Here is a 25,040-nt window from a genome sequence, read left to right on the forward strand (position 1 = left end):
GTTGTAATGGTGGAACACCCTGTGGTGGGGGGGGTTGTAATGGAGGAACACTCTGCCCCTGTGGGGGGGGGGGGTTGTAATGGTGGAACACCCTGTGGTGGGGAGGGTTGTAATGGAGGAACACTCTGCCCCTGTGGGGGGGGGTTGTAATGGAGGAACATCCTGTGGTGGGGGGGGGGGTTGTAATGGTGGAACACCCTGTGGTGGTGGGGGGGTTGTAATGGAGGAACATCCTGTGGTGGGGGGGTTGTAATGGAGGAACATCCTGTGGTGGGGGGGTTGTAATGGAGGAACATCCTGTGGTGGGGGGGGGGTTGTAATGGAGGAACATCCTGTGGGGGGGGGGGGTTATAATGGTGGAACACCCTGTGGTGGGGGGGGGTTGTAATGGAGGAACATCCTGTGGTGGGGGGGTTGTAATGGTGGAACACCCTGTGGTGGGGGGGGGTTGTAATGGAGGAACATCCTGTGGTGGGGGGGTTGTAATGGTGGAACACCCTGTGGTGGGGGGGGGCTGGGGTTGTAATGGAGGAACATCCTGTGGTGGGGGGGTTGTAATGGTGGAACACCCTGTGGTGGGGAGGGTTGTAATGGAGGAACACTCTGCCCCTGTGGTGGGGGGAGGGTTGTAATGGAGGAACACTCTGTCCCTGTGGGGGGGGGGGGTGGTTGTAATGGAGGAACACCCTGTGGTGGGGGGGGTTGTAATGGAGGAACACTCTGTGGTGGGGAGGGTTGTGATAGTAAGAGTTGAGTCTACAATACAAAGTCTCTTTTTTCTCTTGGTCTACAGATGAGGAAGGAGGATGGGAAGCCCTTGGTGCTCACACACGGCCTTCACCCCTCACGTCACCTCACCTTCCCTACCAGACTGAAATGTGTGAAATACGTGGGGGGGCAGCATTGTCTGGTGTCCCTGGACTGTGATGGAAATATCTGTGTGCACCATGAAGATGGCCGACTCCTGAGCCAGAGACAGATGTCATTGCCAATTTCTGGTCTGCTCTATGCAGATGGTGTCCAACTCTACGTGGCCTGGAACCGGCGGGGACTTTTATTACTAGACAAGACTTTCACCCCAGTGTCAGAGATCCCTGTGAAGGACGAGGTCCTCTGCTGTGTTTATGATCCGGGGAAGAACCTCTTGCTGAGTGGAGGTGCCGGTGGGGTCTCTATCTGGAGGTTTAGTCACGGTGGACACAAATTGGTTCGGGAACAGTCGCCGAGTCTCCGGGAACAGTCGCCGAGTCTCCGGGAACAGTCGCCGAGTCTCCGGGAACAGTCGCAGAGTCTCCGGGAACAGTCGATGAGTGAGTCCATAAAGAATCAGGACAAGGTGGAAGTTCTTGCTCTAGATACAGAATCACGGAATCCACATACGTGTTTCGCTGCATGTGGGACCAGCGTGTGGGAATTCCGTCTGATGGACGGAACTCTGGTGAGACGGAGGAAGAATCTACATTTCAGGTGCATAATTCCGCATTGTCCTGTGTCCACGTCTGAGCTGTCTTCTATCTATTGCCGCGTACACACGCTCGGAATTTCCGACAACAAATGTTCCATGTGAGCTTTTTGTCGGACATTTTCTGTCAGAATTTTCGACAACAAAAGCTGGTTCTCAAATTAAAATTTCCGACAACAAACATTTGAGAGCTGGTTCTCCAATTTTCCGACAACAAAATCTGTTCTCGTAAATTCCGAGCATGTGTAGACAATTCCAACCCACAAAATTCTGAATCGAGTACGAGACAAGAGCGCTTGGTCTGGTAAAACTAGCGCTCGTAATGGAGATGGCGCATTCATCACGCTGTAACGGACTGAAAAGCACGGATCATCTCTCACCAAACTTCTACTAACACGAGATTAGCAGAAGGAGCCCAAAGGGTGGTGCACTTGGTATTGAACTTACCTTTTATGGTGCCATTGTACGTGACCACGTTCTTGGCAATCGGAATTTCCGACAATGTTTTGTGCGACCATGTGTATGCAAGACAAGTTTGAGCCAATAATCCGTCGGGGAAAAAAATTCACGGTTTTGTTGTCGGAATGTCCGATCGTGTGTACGCGGCATAAGAATCTCCATGTGTAGGATTAATGAGTTGGGTTGCTAGTCTTTGGGTGCCGTCTATAATGGATTTTGTTTTCCTGACACAGGATAATCACCAGCCTGGTATACTCTGAGAATCTCCATCTGTAGGATTGTTGGGTTGAGTTGGGTTGCTAGTCTTTGGGTGCCGTCTATAATGGGTTGTGTTTTCCTGACACAGGATAATTACCAGCCTGGTATACTCGGAGAATCTCCATCTGTAGGATTGTTGGGTTGGGTTGGGTCACTAGTCTTTGGATCCCATCTATAATGGGTTGTTGTTTTTCTGACACAGGATAATCACCAGCCTGGTATACTCGGAGAATCTCCATGTGTAGGATTGTTGGGTTGGGTCACTAGTCTTTGGATCCCATCTATAATGGGTTGTGTTTTCCTGACACAGGATAATTACCAGCCTGGTATACTCAGAGAATCTCCATCTGTAGGATTGTTGGGTTGGGTCACTAGTCTTTGGATCCCATCTATAATGGGTTGTTGTTTTCCTGACACAGGATAATTACCAGCCTGGTATACTCTGAGAATCTCCATCTGTAGGATTGTTGGGTTGGGTTGGGTCACTAGTCTTTGGGTGCCGTCTATAATGGGTTTTGTTTTCCTGACACAGGATAATTACCAGCCTGGTATACTCGGAGAATCTCCATCTGTAGGATTGTTGGGTTGGGTCACTAGTCTTTGGATCCCATCTATAATGGGTTGTTGTTTTCCTGACACAGGATAATTACCAGGCTGGTATACTCGGAGAATCTCCATCTGTAGGATTGTTGGGTTGGGTTGGGTCACTAGTCTTTGGATCCCATCTATAATGGGTTGTGTTTTCCTGACACAGGATAATTACCAGCCTGGTATACTCGGAGAATCTCCATCTGTAGGATTGTTGGGTTGGGTCACTAGTCTTTGGATGCCGTGTATAATGGATTGTGTTTTCCTGACACAGGATAATTACCAGCCTGGTATACTCGGAGAATCTCCATCTGTAGGATTGTTGGGTTGGGTCACTAGTCTTTGGATCCCATCTATAATGGGTTGTGTTTTCCTGACACAGGATAATTACCAGCCTGGTATACTCGGAGAATCTCCATCTGTAGGATTGTTGGGTTGGGTTGGGTCACTAGTCTTTGGATCCCATCTATAATGGGTTGTGTTTTCCTGACACAGGATAATTACCAGCCTGGTATACTCGGAGAATCTCCATCTGTAGGATTGTTGGGTTGGGTTGGGTCACTAGTCTTTGGGTGCCGTCTATAATGGGTTTTGTTTTCCTGACACAGGATAATTACCAGCCTGGTATACTCGGAGAATCCTCATCTGTAGGATTGTTGGGTTAGGTTGGGTTGGGTCACTAGTCTTTGGATCCCATCTATAATGGGTTGTTGTTTTCCTGACACAGGATAATTACCAGCCTGGTATACTCGGAGAATCTCCATCTGTAGGATTGTTGGGTTGGGTCACTAGTCTTTGGATGCCGTGTATAATGGGTTGTGTTTTCCTGACACAGGATAATTACCAGCCTGGTATACTCGGAGAATCTCCATCTGTAGGATTGTTGGGTTGGGTCACTAGTCTTTGGATGCCATCTATAATGGGTTGTGTTTTCCTGACACAGGATAATTACCAGCCTGGTATACTCGGAGAATCTCCATCTGTAGGATGGTTGGGTTGGGTCACTAGTCTTTGGATCCCATCTATAATGGGTTGTTGTTTTCCTGACACAGGATAATTACCAGCCTGGTATACTCGGAGAATCTCCATCTGTAGGATTGTTGGGTTGGGTCGGGTTGGGTCACTAGTCTTTGGATGCCGTGTATAATGGGTTGTTGTTTTCCTGACACAGGATAATTTCCAGCCTGGTATACTCGGAGAATCTCCACCTGTAGGATTGTTGGGTTGGGTTGGGTTGGGTTGGGTCGGGTTGGGTCACTAGTCTTTGGATCCCATCTATAATGGGTTGTTGTTTTCCTGACACAGGATAATTTCCAGCCTGGTATACTCGGAGAATCTCCATCTGTAGGATGGTTGGGTTGGGTCACTAGTCTTTGGATCCCATCTATAATGGGTTGTTGTTTTCCTGACACAGGATAATTACCAGCCTGGTATACTCGGAGAATCTCCATCTGTAGGATTGTTGGGTTGGGTCACTAGTCTTTGGATCCCATCTATAATGGGTTGTTGTTTTCCTGACACAGGATAATTTCCAGCCTGGTATACTCGGAGAATCTCCATCTGTAGGATTGTTGGGTTGGGTTGGGTCACTAGTCTTTGGATCCCATCTATAATGGGTTGTTGTTTTCCTGACACAGGATAATTACCAGCCTGGTATACTCGGAGAATCTCCATCTGTAGGATTGTTGGGTTGGGTTGGGTCACTAGTCTTTGGATCCCATCTATAATGGGTTGTTGTTTTCCTGACACAGGATAATTACCAGCCTGGTATACTCGGAGAATCTCCATCTGTAGGATGGTTGGGTTGGGTCACTAGTCTTTGGATGCCATCTATAATGGGTTGTGTTTTCCTGACACAGGATAATTACCAGCCTGGTATACTCGGAGAATCTCCATCTGTAGGATTGTTGGGTTGGGTTGGGTCACTAGTCTTTGGATCCCATCTATAATGGGTTGTTGTTTTCCTGACACAGGATAATTACCAGCCTGGTATACTCGGAGAATCTCCATCTGTAGGATGGTTGGGTTGGGTCACTAGTCTTTGGATGCCGTGTATAATGGGTTGTGTTTTCCTGACACAGGATAATTACCAGCCTGGTATACTCAGAGAATCTCCACCTGTAGGATTGTTGGGTTGGGTCACTAGTCTTTGGATCCCATCTATAATGGGTTGTGTTTTCCTGACACAGGATAATTACCAGCCTGGTATACTCGGAGAATCTCCATCTGTAGGATTGTTGGGTTGGGTCACTAGTCTTTGGATCCCATCTATAATGGGTTGTTGTTTTCCTGACACAGGATAATTACCAGCCTGGTATACTCGGAGAATCTCCATCTGTAGGATGGTTGGGTTGGGTCACTAGTCTTTGGATGCCATCTATAATGGGTTGTGTTTTCCTGACACAGGATAATTACCAGCCTGGTATACTCAGAGAATCTCCATCTGTAGGATTGTTGGGTTGGGTTGGGTCACTAGTCTTTGGATCCCATCTATAATGGGTTGTTGTTTTCCTGACACAGGATAATTACCAGCCTGGTATACTCGGAGAATCTCCATCTGTAGGATTGTTGGGTTGGGTCACTAGTCTTTGGATCCCATCTATAATGGGTTGTTGTTTTCCTGACACAGGATAATCACCAGCCTGGTATACTCAGAGAATCTCCATCTGTAGGATTGTTGGGTTGGGTCACTAGTCTTTGGATCCCATCTATAATGGGTTGTGTTTTCCTGACACAGGATAATTACCAGCCTGGTATACTCAGAGAATCTCCATCTGTAGGATTGTTGGGTTGGGTTGGGTCACTAGTCCTTGGATGCCGTGTATAATGGGTTGTGTTTTCCTGATACAGGATAATTACCAGCCTGGTATACTCGGAGAATCTCCATCTGTAGGATTGTTGGGTTGGGTCACTAGTCTTTGGATCCCATCTATAATGGGTTGTGTTTTCCTGACACAGGATAATAACCAGCCTGGTATACTCAGAGAATCTCCATCTGTAGGATTGTTGGGTTGGGTCACTAGTCTTTGGATCCCATCTATAATGGGTTGTGTTTTCCTGACACAGGATAATTACCAGCCTGGTATACTCAGAGAATCTCCATCTGTAGGATTGTTGGGTTGGGTTGGGTCACTAGTCCTTGGATGCCGTGTATAATGGGTTGTGTTTTCCTGATACAGGATAATTACCAGCCTGGTATACTCGGAGAATCTCCATCTGCTGATTTCAGGATCCAGAGACGGCTCGGTCAAGGTGTGGGGTGGAGAAGGGCAGCTCCTGGCTGTATTTGTTGGACATTCAGGTAATGAACAGATCTCAGAATTTGGTGCGTGACTCTAGAAATCGGGAGCAGTACGCAGACCCTTTAGACCGGCTTTGTTCACAATAAATGTATTTTCAGTAATAATCATGAAATGACCAATAATAGTGGCCAGAAATACAATACCACCCTGTTGCGGTACCTCTCTTCCCGAGCTCCAAAGTACACCGTCCTTAGTGGCCAGTAACTCAATCCCCTCCAGTAACGAGACCAAGCTCCATTATAAGGGTAAAACACGAACTCATTTACTGTGGGCTACCCGCCCGTATTTATGCAGGTCTCCCACCTGGTGGACACTCCCCTAGGGGACCAGATGGGAGACTGAAATAACAGACATTAAAATCTATAACTTTATAACTGCCGACATACGAATGGGCGACTTCATGTAAAACGGCAAAGCAGACGAACACAATATGTCCAGTATACGGATGGGTCCGTCACATGGCTCCCTCCTTGTGGAACACTCCGGCAGACCCGGCTTGACCCTTTGGCGGGTCAACTTGGGGATGACCGGACGGAGAAGGCGTAGAGACGTCTGTTTGCCGAGATAATCCATCCGCATTCCCATTCTGCTTACCGGGTCGGTAGCTGATGGTGAAATTGTAAGGCTGTAGTGCCAGGCTCCACCTCAGCAGTCTGCCATTGTCTCCTGAGACCCGGTTAAGCCAAACTAGGGGGTTGTGGTCCGTAATGAGGGAAAATTCTTGTCCGTATAAATAAGGACTCAATTTCTTTAGTGCCCAGACCAGGGCTAAACACTCCTTCTCCACTGCCGCATAACTCACTTCCCTGGGTAGTAGTTTTCTGCTGAGATACGCGACAGGGTGCTCCCCTCCATCTTCCCCGACCTGGCTTAGCACAGCCCCCAGTCCATACATGGAAGCATCCGTATGGACGAGAAAACGTTTGTTAGGCACTGGGGCAGCCAGGACAGGGGCATTCACTAGAGCTTGCTTCAGGGCCCGAAACGCGGCTTCACAAGCTGGCGACCACAGGACCTGCTTAGGTAAGTTTTTCTTAGTCAGGTCCGTCAAGGGCTTGGCCACCGTACTGTAGTCGGGGACAAAACGTCGGTAATACCCTGCCGTCCCCAGGAAGGCTAGCACTTGGGTCTTGGTGATAGGTGTGGGCCAGTTAGCTACCGCCTCGACCTTAGCTGGCTCTGGTCGCTGGGTCCCACATCCTACCCTGTGACCCAAGTACTGCACTTCTGCCATGCCTAAATGGCACTTATCTGGCTTCAAGGTCAGGCCGGCGGCCCGAATCTTGTCCAGCACCACCCCCACGTGGACTAAATGGTCTTCCCAAGTCTCGCTGTAGACCGCAATGTCATCCAGGTACGCACACGCGAAGTCCTGGAAGCCATCGAGGAGTCTATCCACTATACGCTGAAAGGTAGCCGGAGCATTCTTCATTCCAAATGGCATAACCTTAAACTGGTATAGGCCAAATGGGGTGACGAAGGCCGACTTAGGGATAGCATCCTCGGCCAGGGGAATCTGCCAATAACCCTTGCACAGGTCAATGGTGGTCAGGTAGCGCCCCCTGGCAATGCGGTCTAATAATTCGTCTACCCGGGGCATCGGGTACGCGTCAGTGGTGGTCCGTTCGTTGAGCCGCCTGTAATCTACGCAGAACCGGGTGGTCCCATCTTTCTTAGGCGCCAGGACTACAGGCGAGGCCCAAGGGCTGTCTGACGGCTCGATAACCCCCAGCCGAGTCATCTCCTGTATCTCCGTCCGCATTTCCTCTCGGACTGCTTCAGGGATACGGTATGGGGGTTGTCGTAGGGGGTTCTGTCCGGGCGTCTCGACTTTGTGCATAGCTAGTGTGGTGTACCCGGGTTCTTGGGAGAACGTCGCCTGCTTCTCCCACAGAAGCTGTCTTGCCTGTACCTTCTTTGCTGGGTTTAACCGGTCTCCTAGCTGCACAAGGCTCGTAAGGTCCATCTGGGGATTCCTCTCTAACAAGTCAGGTAAAGGTAAGTTCTCGGGGTCATCCGTAGCTGGGGCACAGACTGCCGCAACATCTTCTGGTCGCTCCTGATACTCCTTTAACATGTTCACATGAAAGGATCGCTGGATCCCTTCATCTGAACAGCTGGCTATAAGGTAGGTAGTATCACATATCTGCGCTAATACTTTATACGGGCCCTGCCAAGATGCTTGCATCTTGTTTGCCTTCACAGGTTTGAGCACTAGAACCTTCTGCCCAACCTGGAAGACCCGCTGTCGGGCGCCCAGATCGTACCACCGCTTCTGTCTCCCCTGGGCCGCCTGGAGATTCTCCCTTACCATCAGGGATAGTTTCTCCATGCGGTCCCGGAGTTCCAGGACATATGGTACTATGGGGGTCCCTTCTTGCTCTGTCTCCCCCTCCCAGTGTCCTCTAATGAGATCTAGGGGTCCTCGGACCCTTCTCCCATAGAGTAACTCAAAGGGGGAGAACCCAGTAGATTCCTGGGGCACCTCTCTGTATGCAAATAGCAGATGAGGCAGGAATCGCTCCCAGTCTCTGCAAGTGTCAGTAAAGGTCCTCAGCATCTGTTTGAGGGTACCATTAAATCGCTCGCAGAGGCCGTTGGTCTGTGGGTGATACGGTGAGCTAAGCAGCGGTTTAATGCCGCACACCTTCCACAGTTGCTGGGTGAGCACAGCGGTAAACTGAGTTCCCTGATCAGAGAGAATCTCCTGAGGGAACCCGACCCTAGTGAATATCTTAACCAGGGCATCAGCTACTGTCTCTGCCTCGATATTAGACAGCGCTACTGCCTCTGGGTAACGTGTGGCATAGTCCACCACGGTAAGAATGTACTTCTTACCGGAGGGGCTAGCCCTGGCCAGTGGACCTACAAGGTCAACGGCTATGCGGGAAAAGGGCTCCCCAATGATAGGCATCGACTGAAGCCTAGCTTTTGGGTGATCTCCCCGCTTTCCTACCCGTTGACAGGTGTCGCACGTGCTACAATACATCCGCACGTCTCGGTTCAAATTGGGCCAGAAAAAGTTTTGTGTGATCCTATGAGCTGTGCGGTGGGAGCCTAGATGGCCCGCTAACGGCACATCGTGCCCAATCCGTAAAATCTCCTGCCGGTACTTGGCAGGTACCACTAGCTGTCGCTTGTGCGGAGGGGTGCTCGGCTTTTGGGACGGTCTCGGGATCCTGTACAGCCTATCCCCCACCCACTCGTAGTGCTCCCCATCTACTCCTTCCTCCCCTGAGTCGGCCCTGGCCCTGTACTTCGCTAACGTCGGGTCTTCCCTAGTCTCCCTTTCGTACATCTCTGGGGTATCCCAGCCTAAAGGGGCCGGATCTAACATACACGTCGGGGTAGAGGGTCTTACCTGGGTCGCAGCAGCAGGTGGGCCGGCTTCGGTGGCACGGGTCTGGGCCCAGGTCGTGACAGCGTCTACTGCAGCGGGGCCCATGGGAGTATAGGCTGAAAAGAGGGGGGCCAAGTCATTGCCAAGGAGGACATCGGCGGGTAAGTCTTTCATAACCCCCACGTTCACTTGTCTAGCGCCCACTCCCCAATCCAAATGTACCCGGGCAACGGGTAGTCGGAACACGGCACCTCCGGCTACTCGTACTGCGACCGTGTCCCCGGTATGTTGGTTCTCGGATACTAGGTGCTTCTGGAGTAAAGTCATGGTCGCACCGGTATCCCGTAGGCCACTGACCTCCTTCCCGTTGACCTTGACACACTGTCTGTGGTGCTGCCTGTTATCTCGGTGGGCCGCCTGAACAGGGTCGGCCTCATGCAGAATACCCCAGCATTCCTCTTCCTCCACACAGTGAGTTGCGGGGAGAGGTGGTCGTGGATTGGCCCTTGGGGGTCTCTTCCAGGACTGACTTTGGTTGGCATTGTTCATCGGGCACTCCGGTCGCTTGTGTCCCAGCTGATTGCATAGGTAGCACCGACTGGGTTGGGAGTATTCCCGAGAGTTAAACCGGGGTGAGCGGGGATACTGGGTCGACGGAGGGGGTGCTGAGGGCCGATTCATAGGGGGTTGGTAAATAGTAGCTGCTGGCTTGTATTCCACCCTGGCGGGAGCCTTGGTGGCTGAATTGTTCAATTTTCGGGCATCCGTATACTCATCCGCCAGGCGAGCTGCTTCATGGAGAGTGGAGGGTTTACGGTCCCTTACCCACTCTCTGACCCCTGTTGGTAATTTGTCGAAGCAATGTTCCAACAGAAACATCTGTAGCACCTCCTCTCCGGACACAGCCTGGCACCCCGCCATCCAGTGTGCGGCGGTGCGGTGCACCTTACATGCCCATTCAACGTAGGAGTCCCCAGTCGTTTTTACAGTGTCCCGGAACCTCCTTCGGTATGCCTCGAGTGTAACGGCATACCGGGAGAGTAGAGCTTCCCTGACGGCCACATAATCCCCGATCTCCTCGTCAGGGATGGCCCGAAAAGCCTCACTGGCCCGGCCGGATAACTTGCCGGACAATATAGGGATCCAGTCCTCCAGGGGTACCTTGTGCAGGGCACATTGCCGCTCAAAATCGGCAAGGTACCCATCGATCTCTCCTTCTGTCTCACTGAAGGCTTTAAATGCTGCAAACGGCACCTTCTTTCTTTCCCCCGTGTCTGCTGTGACTGGGGCTGCTGCAGTGCCGCTTTGGCGTAGCAGGTTGGCCTCCACAGCGGCTTGGACTTGGGCGATAATTTCCGCAGATGGGTTGGGACCATAATGGGCCAGCCTAATTCTTACCGCCCGGTCAAATCTCTCTTCTTCGGGGGTTCTGTCGTCTGGGCTGAGTCCATTGGTTCCCTCTGCTGCTGGTACTCCATCCATTTCCAGCAATAATGTGATAATGTCGCCCTTTTTGAGGTTACTGGCCTGTCCGCCTCTTTGCTCTAATAAATCCTTTAAGGTAGCTCTTCTCAGGTTTTGGTATTGCAATTCCATTTGGTCCTGGTTGTAGTGGTTTCTTTGGGCGCTGAGGTTCATCCCGTCGCTTGCCACTAGTTGTTGCGGTACCTCTCTTCCCGAGCTCCAAAGTACACCGTCCTTAGTGGCCAGTAACCCAATCCCCTCCAGTAACGAGACCAAGCTCCATTATGAGGGTAAAACACAAACTCATTTACTGTGGGCTACCCGCCCGTATTTATGCAGGTCTCCCACCTGGTGGACACTCCCCTAGGGGACCAGATGGGAGACTGAAATAACAGACATTAAAATCTATAACTTTATAACTGCCGACATACGAATGGGCGACTTCATGTAAAACGGCAAAGCAGACGAACACAATATGTCCAGTATACGGATGGGTCCGTCACACACCCCCCCCCCCCCACCTAGATGATCATTGGAGCTTCCCCCCCTTTACATTATTGGGAAGTAGGGGGTTGTAAGCTGACAGAAGAATATAAAGGAGGCCGATCGAGATCTTGGCAGTGAGGTAGAATGACATCAGTGATGTAGAGTAGAAGTGGGGTGAGGGTATTATGGAGAGTACAGTAGTAGAGTGAGGGCATTATGGAGAGTACAGTAGTAGAGTGAGGGAAAAAAACGGGAAGTGATGTAGAACAGAAGTGGGGTCAGGGTGATATGGAGAGTACAGAAGAAGTACAATAGTAGAAGAGTGAGGGCAGTACTGAAAAGTGATGTAGAGTAGAAGGGTGAGGCCGGCATTATGCAGAGTACAGTAGAAGTTTAGTACAGTGACGGTAGTATGGATTTGGCTTGAGAGCATCGTAACGCTTAAGTAGAGTTAAACCATTTTGAAGCATGGTGGTGTGGGGTAAGTAAGTTCAGCTCAGAATAAGGTTAGTAAGGAACATACACCACTTAAGTCATTCTGGCAGTACTGAGAAGTGATGTGGAATAGAAGTGGAGTGAGGCCAATATGGAGTGTACTGAGAAGTGATGTGGAATAGAAGTGGAGTGAGACCACTTTAGTCATTCTGGCAGTACTGAGAAGTGATGTGGAATAGAAGTGGAGTGAGGCCAATATCTAGTGTACTGAGAAGTGATGTGGAATAGAAGTGGAGTGAGGCCAATATGGAGTGTACTGAGATGAGATGTGGAATAGAAGTGGAGTGAGGACAATATGGAGTGTACTGAGAAGTGAAGTGGAGTGAGACCACTTTAGTCATTGTGTGTAGGATGGTTTATTGTGTCTCTGATCTTGTCGTGGAACGTTTGATCAGATAAATGGTCTCGGTATCTTTGTACGGAGATGTAATGGTTGTCCCCCCCCCCGCCTCCGTAGGTCCCATCACGGCTCTGTCCCTGAGCTCCTCTACAAGGACCCTCATCTCGGGCTCTGAAGATAAAACGATTCGGATGTGGGACCTGAACACTCAGGAACAATCTGAAGAAGTGGAGATATCGGGGTCTCCGATCGGAATAGAAACGTTCGGTGATAACGCAGAACATCTCCTCTGTTACAGCGGCTCTGACATCCACATCTGGCGGATACAACGATTGTATGAAGCTCACTGCCTTCTGGGGACGAATGTGAGGGACATGAAGGTGGTCGGGGGGCCCTTTCCGGCCAGAGCTCTGTGTGTGGGCTCAGACGGCACGGTGACGGTCATATCGGCGATTACCGGAGATCTTCTATCTACACTCTCACTACAGAGAGATGAGGGATTGCTGGGGGCAGATTACTCCATACACAAAGAGACGGTGTGTGTTCTCATGAAGGATGGACACCTCCTTAAAGCCAACGCCTTGGCCAATCCTATGAGAGTCCTGAGTAAGGTGAACGTTGGTGGTGACCAATCCCGTCCTCTGTGCTTCGCCCTCTACCCAAACATCATGGATGAGGAGGCGGCGGATGCAGAGTGGAGGGGAGTGGTGATTCGGGGGGAAGACAAAGGACCCTCCGGTCCAGACCGAGAAACGACCAACCGGTAAGGACTTTATCTTCAGGTGACCTGCCATGATGGTGAGATCTTCCACTGGGGGGGGGGGGATTGGGGAATGATGGTGAGATCTTCCTGGGGGGGGAATTGGGAATGATGGTGAGATCTTCCACTGGGGGGGGGGATTGGGGAATGATGGTGAGATCTTCCTGGGGGGGGGATTGGGAATGATGGTGAGATCTTCCTCTGGGAGGGGGGGGGGGATTGGGGAATGATGGTGAGATCTTCCTCTGGGAGGATATTGGGGAATGATGGTGAGATCTTCCTCTGGGAGGATATTGGGGAATGATGGTGAGATCTTCCTCTGGGAGGATATTGGGGAATGATGGTGAGATCTTCCTCTGGGAGGATATTGGGGAATGATGGTGAGATCTTCCTCTGGGAGAATGTTGGGGAATGATGGTGAGATCTTCCTCTGGGAGGATATTGGGGAATGATGGTGAGATCTTCCTCTGGGAGGATATTGGGGAATGATGGTGAGATCTTCCACTGGGAGGATATTGGGGGATGATGGTGAGATCTTCCTCTGGGAGGATATTGGGGAATGATGGTGAGATCTTCCTCTGGGAGAATGTTGGGGAATGATGGTGAGATCTTCCTCTGGGAGGATATTGGGGAATGATGGTGAGATCTTCCTCTGGGAGAATGTTGGGGAATGATGGTGAGATCTTCCTCTGGGAGGATATTGGGGAATGATGGTGAGATCTTCCTCTGGGAGGATATTGGGGGATGATGGTGAGATCTTCCACTGGGAGGATATTGGGGAATGATGGTGAGATCTTCCACTGGGAGGATATTGGGGAATGATGGTGAGATCTTCCTCTGGGAGGATATTGGGGAATGATGGTGAGATCTTCCACTGGGAGGATATTGGGGGATGATGGTGAGATCTTCCACTGGGGGGGGGATTGGGAATGATGGTGAGATCTTCCTCTGTGAGGATATTGGGGGATGATGGTGAGATCTTCCACTGGGGGGGGGGGATTGGGGAATTATGGTGAGATCTTCCTGGGGGGGGGATTGGGAATGATGGTGAAATCTTCCACTGGGAGGATATTGGGGAATGATGGTGAGATTTTCCTCTGGGAGGATATTGGGGGATGATGGTGAGATCTTCCACTGGGGGGGGGGATTGGGAATGATGGTGAGATCTTCCTCTGGGGGGGGATTGGGAATGATGGTGAGATCTTCCTCTGGGAGGATATTGGGGAATGATGGTGAGATCTTCCTCTGGGAGGATATTGGGGAATGATGGTGAAATCTTCCACTGGGAGGATATTGGGGAATGATGGTGAGATCTTCCTCTGGGAGGATATTGGGGAATGATGGTGAGATCTTCCTCTGGGAGGATATTGGGGAATGATGGTGAGATCTTCCTCTGGGAGGATATTGGGGAATGATGGTGAGATCTTCCTCTGGGAGGATATTGGGGAATGATGGTGAGATCTTCCTCTGGGAGGATATTGGGGAATGATGGTGAGATCTTCCTCTGGGAGGATATTGGGGAATGATGGTGAGATCTTCCTCTGGGAGGATATTTCGGGATGATGGTGAGATCTTCCTCTGGGAGGATATTGGGGAATGATGGTGAGATCTTCCTCTGGGAGGATATTGGGGGATGATGGTGAGATCTTCCTCTGGGAGGATATTGGGGAATGATGGTGAGATCTTCCACTGGGAGGATATTGGGGAATGATGGTGAGATCTTCCTCTGGGAGGATATTGGGGAATGATGGTGAGATCTTCCTCTGGGAGGATATTGGGGAATGATGGTGAGATCTTCCTCTGGGAGGATATTGGGGAATGATGGTGAGATCTTCCTCTGGGAGGATATTGGGGAATGATGGTGAAATCTTCCACTGGGAGGATATTGGGGAATGATGGTGAGATCTTCCACTGGGAGGATATTGGGGAATGATGGTGAGATCTTCCTCTGGGAGGATATTTGGGGGATGATGGTGAGATCTTCCACTGGGGGGGGGGGATTGGGAATGATGGTGAGATCTTCCTCTGGGAGAATGTTGGGGAATGATGGAAAGATTTCCCACTGGGGGATATTGGGGAATGATTCCTCTGATTTGTATGATGTTGGACGGATTGTGGAACACTTGAGGATCTAAGAACACGGCATCCTGAAGAGCACTCAGGGGTTCCATGACATGCTGAATGAAGAAATTGACACTGGGGGGGGGGGGGGCAGAACAATGACATCCTGACACTTGGTGGTCCCAGAACAACGACATTGGGGGGGGGTCCCAGAACAATGACACAGGGGGGCCCCCCAGAACAATGACACTGGGGGGGGTCCCAGAACAATGACATGGGGGGGTCCCAGAACAATGACACGGGGGGGTCCCAGAACAATGACACGGGGGGGGGGGGGTCCCAGAACAATGACACGGGGGGGGGTCCCAGAACAATGACACGGGGGGGGGGGTCCCAGAACAATGACACGGGGGGGGGTCCCAGAACAATGACACTGGGGGGGGGCAGAACAATGACACTGGGGGGGGGGGGCAGAACAATGACACTGGGGGCAGAACAATGACACTTTGTATAGTAGTGAGGTTCTCATACTTCATGTTGTCGGTTTGTTATTTCTGATCGTAGAAATGATTTGATTTCCAGGATTTTCCTGATAATTGGAAGTGATGATGGAAGTCTGAGGGTCTCTGATTGGTATTCCTGCAAACTCCTCTACCAGACTACAGAACACCGCCCCGGCCAGGTGACCTCCCTGACATGTGACCCAAAGAACAACTACATCATATCTGCAGGTAAGTCACCCTGTGTGTCCCTTCTACACCGCCATTACCTAGAAGACCCCCCAGGGTGACAGTATCCTGTGTGCCCCTTCTACACCGCCATTACCTAGAAGACCCCTTGGGGTGACAGTATCCTGTGTGCCCCTTCTACACCGCCATTACCTAGAAGACCCCCCAGGGTGACAGTATCCTGTGTGTCCCTTCTACACCGCCATTACCTAGAAGACCCCTTGGGGTGACAGTATCCTGTGTGCCCCTTCTACACCGCCATTACCTAGAAGACCCCTTGGGGTGACAGTATCCTGTGTGCCCCTTCTACACCGCCATTACCTAGAAGACCCCCCAGGGTGACAGTATCCTGTGTGCCCCTACTACACCGCCATTACCTAGAAGACCCCCCAGGGTGACAATATCCTGTGTGTCCCTACTACACCGCCATTACCTAGAAGACCCCCCAGGGTGACAGTATCCTGTGTGCCCCTTCTACAGCGCCATTACCTAGAAGACCCCCCAGGGTGACAGTATCCTGTGTGCCCCTTCTACACCGCCATTACCTAGAAGACCCCTTAGGGTGACAGTATCCTGTGTGCCCCTTCTACACCGCCATTACCTAGAAGACCCCCCAGGGTGACAGTATCCTGTGTGCCCCTTCTACACCGCCATTACCTAGAAGACCCCTTGGGGTGACAGTATCCTGTGTGTCCCTTCTACACCGCCATTACCTAGAAGACCCCCCAGGGTGACAGTATCCTGTGTGCCCCTTCTACACCGCCATTACCTAGAAGACCCCCCAGGGTGACAGTATCCTGTGTGCCCCTTCTACACCGCCATTACCTAGAAGACCCCCCAGGGTGACAGTATCCTGTGTGTCCCTTCTACACCGCCATTACCTAGAAGACCCCCCAGGGTGACAGTATCCTGTGTGTCCCTTCTACACCGCCATTACCTAGAAGACCCCCCAGGGTGACAGTATCCTGTGTGCCCCTTCTACACCGCCATTACCTAGAAGACCCCCCAGGGTGACAGTATCCTGTGTGCCCCTTCTACACCGCCATTACCTAGAAGACCCCCCAGGGTGACAGTATCCTGTGTGCCCCTTCTACACCGCCATTACCTAGAAGACCCCCCAGGGTGACAGTATCCTGTGTGCCCCTTCTACACCGCCATTACCTAGAAGACCCCCCCAGGGTGACAGTATCCTGTGTGTCCCTTCTACACCGCCATTACCTAGAAGACCCCCCAGGGTGACAGTATCCTGTGTGCCCCTTCTACACCGCCATTACCTAGAAGACCCCCCAGGGTGACAGTATCCTGTGTGCCCCTTCTACACCGCCATTACCTAGAAGACCCCCCAGGGTGACAGTATCCTGTGTGCCCCTTCTACACCGCCATTACCTAGAAGACCCCCCAGGGTGACAGTATCCTGTGTGTCCCTTCTACACCGCCATTACCTAGGAGACCCCCCAGGGTGACAGTATCCTGTGTGCCCCTTCTACACCGCCATTACCTAGAAGACCCCCCAGGGTGACAGTATCCTGTGTGTCCCTTCTACACCGCCATTACCTAGAAGACCCCTTGGGGTGACAGTATCCTGTGTGTCCCTTCTACACCGCCATTACCTAGAAGACCCCCCAGGGTGACAGTATCCTGTGTGTCCCTTCTACACCGCCATTACCTAGAAGACCCCCCAGGGTGACAGTATCCTGTGTGCCCCTTCTACACCGCCATTACCTAGAAGACCCCCCAGGGTGACAGTATCCTGTGTGCCCCTTCTACACCGCCATTACCTAGAAGACCCCCCAGGGTGACAGTATCCTGTGTGCCCCTTCTACACCGCCATTACCTAGAAGACCCCCCAGGGTGACAGTATCCTGTGTGCCCCTTCTACACCGCCATTACCTAGAAGACCCCCCAGGGTGACAGTATCCTGTGTGCCCCTTCTACACCGCCATTACCTAGAAGACCCCCCAGGGTGACAGTATCCTGTGTGCCCCTTCTACACCGCCATTACCTAGAAGACCCCCCAGGGTGACAGTATCCTGTGTGTCCCTTCTACACCGACATTACCTAGAAGACCCCCCAGGGTGACAGTATCCTGTGTGCCCCTTCTACACCGCCATTACCTAGGAGACCCCCCAGGGTGACAGTATCCTGTGTGTCCCTTCTACACCGACATTACCTAGAAGACCCCCCAGGGTGACAGTATCCTGTGTGCCCCTTCTACACCGCCATTACCTAGAAGACCCCCCAGGGTGACAGTATCCTGTGTGTCCCTTCTACACCGCCATTACCTAGAAGACCCCCCAGGGTGACAGTATCCTGTGTGTCCCTTCTACACCGCCATTACCTAGAAGACCCCCCAGGGTGACAGTATCCTGTGTGCCCCTTCTACACCGCCATTACCTAGAAGACCCCCCAGGATCACAGTATCCTGTGTGCCCCTTCTACACCGCCATTACCTAGGAGACCCCCCAGGGTGACAGTATCCTGTGTGTCCCTTCTACACCGCCATTACCTAGAAGACCCCCCAGGATCACAGTATCCTGTGTGCCCCTTCTACACCGCCATTACCTAGAAGACCCCCCAGGGTGACAGTATCCTGTGTGTCCCTTCTACACCGCCATTACCTAGAAGACCCCCCAGGGTGACAGTATCCTGTGTGTCCCTTCTACACCGCCATTACCTAGAAGACCCCCCAGGGTGACAGTATCCTGTGTGCCCCTTCTACACCGCCATTACCTAGAAGACCCCCCAGGGTGACAGTATCCTGTGTGCCCCTTCTACACCGCCATTACCTAGAAGACCCCTTGGGGTGACAGTATCCTGTGTGCCCCTTCTACACCGCCATTACCTAGAAGACCCCCCAGGGTGACAGTATCCTGTGTGCCCCTTCTACACCGCCATTACCTAGAAGACCCCCCAGGGTGACAGTATCCTGTGTGTCCCTTCTACACCGCCATTACCTAGAAGACCCCCCAGGGTGACAGTATCCTGTGTGTCCCTTCTACACCGACATTACCTAGAAGACCCCCCAGGGTGACAGTATCCTGTGTGCCCCTTCTACACCGCCATTACCTAGAAGACCCCTTAGGGTGACAGTATCCTGTGTGTCCCTTCTACACCGCCATTACCTAGAAGACCCCCCAGGGTGACAGTATCCTGTGTGCCCCTTCTACACCGCCATTACCTAGAAGACCCCCCAGGGTGACAGTATCCTGTGTGTCCCTTCTACACCGCCATTACCTAGAAGACCCCCCAGGGTGACAGTATCCTGTGTGTCCCTTCTACACCGACATTACCTAGAAGACCCCCCAGGGTGACAGTATCCTGTGTGCCCCTTCTACACCGCCATTACCTAGAAGACCCCCCAGGGTGACAGTATCCTGTGTGTCCCTTCTACACCGCCATTACCTAGAAGACCCCCCAGGGTGACAGTATCCTGTGTGCCCCTTCTACACCGCCATTACCTAGAAGACCCCCCAGGGTGACAGTATCCTGTGTGTCCCTTCTACACCGCCATTACCTAGAAGACCCCCCAGGGTGACAGTATCCTGTGTGCCCCTTCTACAGCGCCATTACCTAGAAGACCCCCCAGGATCACAGTATCCTGTGTGTCCCTTCTACACCGCCATTACCTAGAAGACCCCCCAGGGTGACAGTATCCTGTGTGCCCCTTCTACACCGCCATTACCTAGAAGACCCCCCAGGGTGACAGTATCCTGTGTGCCCCTTCTACACCGCCATTACCTAGAAGACCCCCCAGGGTGACAGTATCCTGTGTGCCCCTTCTACACCGCCATTACCTAGAAGACCCCCCAGGGTGACAGTATCCTGTGTGCCCCTTCTACACCGCCATTACCTAGAAGACCCCCCAGGGTGACAGTATCCTGTGTGCCCCTTCTACACCGCCATTACCTAGAAGACCCCCCAGGGTGACAGTATCCTGTGTGTCCCTTCTACACCGACATTACCTAGAAGACCCCCCAGGGTGACAGTATCCTGTGTGCCCCTTCTACACCGCCATTACCTAGGAGACCCCCCAGGGTGACAGTATCCTGTGTGTCCCTTCTACACCGACATTACCTAGAAGACCCCCCAGGGTGACAGTATCCTGTGTGCCCCTTCTACACCGCCATTACCTAGAAGACCCCCCAGGGTGACAGTATCCTGTGTGTCCCTTCTACACCGCCATTACCTAGAAGACCCCCCAGGGTGACAGTATCCTGTGTGTCCCTTCTACACCGCCATTACCTAGAAGACCCCCCAGGGTGACAGTATCCTGTGTGCCCCTTCTACACCGCCATTACCTAGAAGACCCCCCAGGATCACAGTATCCTGTGTGCCCCTTCTACACCGCCATTACCTAGGAGACCCCCCAGGGTGACAGTATCCTGTGTGTCCCTTCTACACCGCCATTACCTAGAAGACCCCCCAGGATCACAGTATCCTGTGTGCCCCTTCTACACCGCCATTACCTAGAAGACCCCCCAGGGTGACAGTATCCTGTGTGTCCCTTCTACACCGCCATTACCTAGAAGACCCCCCAGGGTGACAGTATCCTGTGTGCCCCTTCTACACCGCCATTACCTAGAAGACCCCTTGGGGTGACAGTATCCTGTGTGCCCCTTCTACACCGCCATTACCTAGAAGACCCCCCAGGGTGACAGTATCCTGTGTGCCCCTTCTACACCGCCATTACCTAGAAGACCCCCCAGGGTGACAGTATCCTGTGTGTCCCTTCTACACCGACATTACCTAGAAGACCCCCCAGGGTGACAGTATCCTGTGTGCCCCTTCTACACCGCCATTACCTAGAAGACCCCCCAGGGTGACAGTATCCTGTGTGTCCCTTCTACACCGCCATTACCTAGAAGACCCCCCAGGGTGACAGTATCCTGTGTGCCCCTTCTACACCGCCATTACCTAGAAGACCCCCCAGGGTGACAGTATCCTGTGTGTCCCTTCTACACCGCCATTACCTAGAAGACCCCCCAGGGTGACAGTATCCTGTGTGCCCCTTCTACAGCGCCATTACCTAGAAGACCCCCCAGGATCACAGTATCCTGTGTGTCCCTTCTACACCGCCATTACCTAGAAGACCCCCCAGGGTGACAGTATCCTGTGTGCCCCTTCTACACCGCCATTACCTAGAAGACCCCCCAGGGTGACAGTATCCTGTGTGCCCCTTCTACACCGCCATTACCTAGAAGACCCCCCAGGATCACAGTATCCTGTGTGTCCCTTCTACACCGACATTACCTAGAAGACCCCTTAGGGTGACAGTATCCTGTGTGCCCCTTCTACACCGCCATTACCTAGAAGACCCCCCAGGATCACAGTATCCTGTGTGTCCCTTCTACACCGCCATTACCTAGAAGACCCCCCAGGGTGACAGTATCCTGTGTGCCCCTTCTACACCGCCATTACCTAGAAGACCCCCCAGGGTGACAGTATCCTGTGTGTCCCTTCTACACCGCCATTACCTAGAAGACCCCCCAGGGTGACAGTATCCTGTGTGTCCCTTCTACACCGACATTACCTAGAAGACCCCCCAGGGTGACAGTATCCTGTGTGCCCCTTCTACACCGCCATTACCTAGAAGACCCCCCAGGGTGACAGTATCCTGTGTGTCCCTTCTACACCGCCATTACCTAGAAGACCCCCCAGGATCACAGTATCCTGTGTGTCCCTTCTACACCGCCATTACCTAGAAGACCCCCCAGGGTGACAGTATCCTGTGTGTCCCTTCTACACCGCCATTACCTAGAAGACCCCCCAGGGTGACAGTATCCTGTGTGCCCCTTCTACACCGCCATTACCTAGAAGACCCCTTAGGGTGACAGTATCCTGTGTGTCCCTTCTACACCGCCATTACCTAGAAGACCCCCCAGGGTGACAGTATCCTGTGTGCCCCTTCTACACCGCCATTACCTAGAAGACCCCTTGGGGTGACAGTATCCTGTGTGTCCCTTCTACACCGCCATTACCTAGAAGACCCCCCAGGGTGACAGTATCCTGTGTGTCCCTTCTACACCGCCATTACCTAGAAGACCCCCCAGGGTGACAGTATCCTGTGTGCCCCTTCTACAGCGCCATTACCTAGAAGACCCCCCAGGATCACAGTATCCTGTGTGCCCCTTCTACACCGCCATTACCTAGGAGACCCCCCAGGGTGACAGTATCCTGTGTGCCCCTTCTACACCGCCATTACCTAGAAGACCCCCCAGGGTGACAGTATCCTGTGTGTCCCTTCTACACCGCCATTACCTAGAAGACCCCCCAGGGTGACAGTATCCTGTGTGTCCCTTCTACACCGCCATTACCTAGAAGACCCCCCAGGGTGACAGTATCCTGTGTGTCCCTTCTACACCGACATTACCTAGAAGACCCCCCAGGGTGACAGTATCCTGTGTGCCCCTTCTACACCGCCATTACCTAGAAGACCCCCCAGGGTGACAGTATCCTGTGTGTCCCTTCTACACCGCCATTACCTAGAAGACCCCCCAGGGTGACAGTATCCTGTGTGTCCCTTCTACACCGCCATTACCTAGAAGACCCCCCAGGGTGACAGTATCCTGTGTGCCCCTTCTACACCGCCATTACCTAGAAGACCCCTTGGGGTGACAGTATCCTGTGTGTCCCTTCTACAGCGCCATTACCTAGAAGACCCCCCAGGGTGACAGTATCCTGTGTGCCCCTTCTACAGCGCCATTACCTAGAAGACCCCCCAGGGTGACAGTATCCTGTGTGTCCCTTCTACACCGCCATTACCTAGAAGACCCCCCAGGGTGACAGTATCCTGTGTGTCCCTTCTACACCAACATTACCTAGAAGACCCCCCAGGGTGACAGTATCCTGTGTGCCCCTTCTACACCGCCATTACCTAGAAGACCCCCCAGGGTGACAGTATCCTGTGTGCCCCTTCTACACCGCCATTACCTAGAAGACCCCCCAGGGTGACAGTATCCTGTGTGCCCCTTCTACACCGCCATTACCTAGAAGACCCCCCAGGGTGACAGTATCCTGTGTGTCCCTTCTACACCGCCATTACCTAGAAGACCCCCCAGGGTGACAGTATCCTGTGTGCCCCTTCTACACCGCCATTACCTAGAAGACCCCCCAGGGTGACAGTATCCTGTGTGTCCCTTCTACACCGCCATTACCTAGAAGACCCCCCAGGGTGACAGTATCCTGTGTGCCCCTTCTACACCGCCATTACCTAGAAGACCCCCCAGGGTGACAGTATCCTGTGTGCCCCTTCTACACCGCCATTACCTAGAAGACCCCCCAGGGTGACAGTATCCTGTGTGCCCCTTCTACACCGCCATTACCTAGAAGACCCCCCAGGGTGACAATATCCTGTGTGTCCCTTCTACACCGCCATTACCTAGAAGACCCCCCAGGGTGACAGTATCCTGTGTGCCCCTTCTACACCGCCATTACCTAGAAGACCCCCCAGGGTGACAGTATCCTGTGTGCCCCTTCTACACCGCCATTACCTAGAAGACCCCCCAGGATCACAGTATCCTGTGTGCCCCTTCTACACCGCCATTACCTAGAAGACCCCCCAGGATCACAGTATCCTGTGTGTCCCTTCTACACCGCCATTACCTAGAAGACCCCCCAGGGTGACAGTATCCTGTGTGTCCCTTCTACACCGCCATTACCTAGAAGACCCCCCAGGGTGACAGTATCCTGTGTGTCCCTTCTACACCGCCATTACCTAGAAGACCCCCCAGGGTGACAGTATCCTGTGTGCCCCTTCTACACCGCCATTACCTAGAAGACCCCCCAGGGTGACAGTATCCTGTGTGCCCCTTCTACACCGCCATTACCTAGAAGACCCCCCAGGGTGACAGTATCCTGTGTGTCCCTTCTACACCGCCATTACCTAGAAGACCCCCCAGGGTGACAGTATCCTGTGTGTCCCTTCTACACCGCCATTACCTAGAAGACCCCCCAGGGTGACAGTATCCTGTGTGTCCCTTCTACACCGACATTACCTAGAAGACCCCCCAGGGTGACAGTATCCTGTGTGCCCCTTCTACACCGCCATTACCTAGAAGACCCCCCAGGGTGACAGTATCCTGTGTGTCCCTTCTACACCGCCATTACCTAGAAGACCCCCCAGGGTGACAGTATCCTGTGTGCCCCTTCTACACCGCCATTACCTAGAAGACCCCCCCAGGGTGACAGTATCCTGTGTGTCCCTTCTACACCGCCATTACCTAGAAGACCCCTTGGGGTGACAGTATCCTGTGTGTCCCTTCTACACCGCCATTACCTAGAAGACCCCCCAGGGTGACAGTATCCTGTGTGCCCCTTCTACACCGCCATTACCTAGAAGACTCACCAGGGTGACAGTATCCTGTGTGCCCCTTCTACACCGCCATTACCTAGAAGACCCCCCAGGGTGACAGTATCCTGTGTGTCCCTTCTACACCGACATTACCTAGAAGACCCCCCAGGGTGACAGTATCCTGTGTGCCCCTTCTACACCGCCATTACCTAGAAGACCCCTTGGGGTGACAGTATCCTGTGTGCCCCTTCTACACCGCCATTACCTAGAAGACCCCCCAGGGTGACAGTATCCTGTGTGCCCCTTCTACACCGCCATTACCTAGAAGACCCCCCAGGGTGACAGTATCCTGTGTGCCCCTACTACACCGCCATTACCTAGAAGACCCCCCAGGGTGACAGTATCCTGTGTGTCCCTTCTACACCGCCATTACCTAGAAGACCCCCCAGGGTGACAGTATCCTGTGTGTCCCTTCTACACCGCCATTACCTAGAAGACCCCCCAGGGTGACAGTATCCTGTGTGTCCCTTCTACACCGACATTACCTAGAAGACCCCCCAGGGTGACAGTATCCTGTGTGCCCCTTCTACACCGCCATTACCTAGAAGACCCCTTAGGGTGACAGTATCCTGTGTGTCCCTTCTACACCGACATTACCTAGAAGACCCCTTAGGGTGACAGTATCCTGTGTGTCCCTTCTACACCGCCATTACCTAGAAGACCCCCCAGGGTGACAGTATCCTGTGTGTCCCTTCTACACCGCCATTACCTAGAAGACCCCCCAGGGTGACAGTATCCTGTGTGTCCCTTCTACACCGCCATTACCTAGAAGACCCCTTGGGGTGACAGTATCCTGTGTGTCCCTTCTACACCGCCATTACCTAGAAGACCCCCCAGGGTGACAGTATCCTGTGTGCCCCTTCTACACCGCCATTACCTAGAAGACCCCCCAGGGTGACAGTATCCTGTGTGTCCCTTCTACACCGCCATTACCTAGAAGACCCCCC

At 52.6% G+C, this 25,040-nt stretch overlaps 1 protein-coding gene across 1 annotated transcript in view; it reads left to right on the top strand.

The window, feature by feature from the left end:
- The window catches only part of WDR97 (WD repeat domain 97), an 87,582-nt gene that overhangs the window by 14,494 nt on the left and 48,048 nt on the right, over positions 1-25,040 (top strand). Inside the window, exons 3-6 of the mRNA XM_040347376.1 lie at positions 794-1,467; positions 5,947-6,068; positions 12,312-12,957; positions 15,598-15,746. Coding sequence (XP_040203310.1) covers positions 794-1,467; positions 5,947-6,068; positions 12,312-12,957; positions 15,598-15,746 — 1,591 coding nt within the window. The remainder of the gene's footprint in view (positions 1-793; positions 1,468-5,946; positions 6,069-12,311; positions 12,958-15,597; positions 15,747-25,040) is intronic.

This window comes from Rana temporaria, chromosome 4, assembly GCF_905171775.1.
Source record: "Rana temporaria chromosome 4, aRanTem1.1, whole genome shotgun sequence".
NCBI lineage: Eukaryota > Metazoa > Chordata > Amphibia > Anura > Ranidae > Rana > Rana temporaria.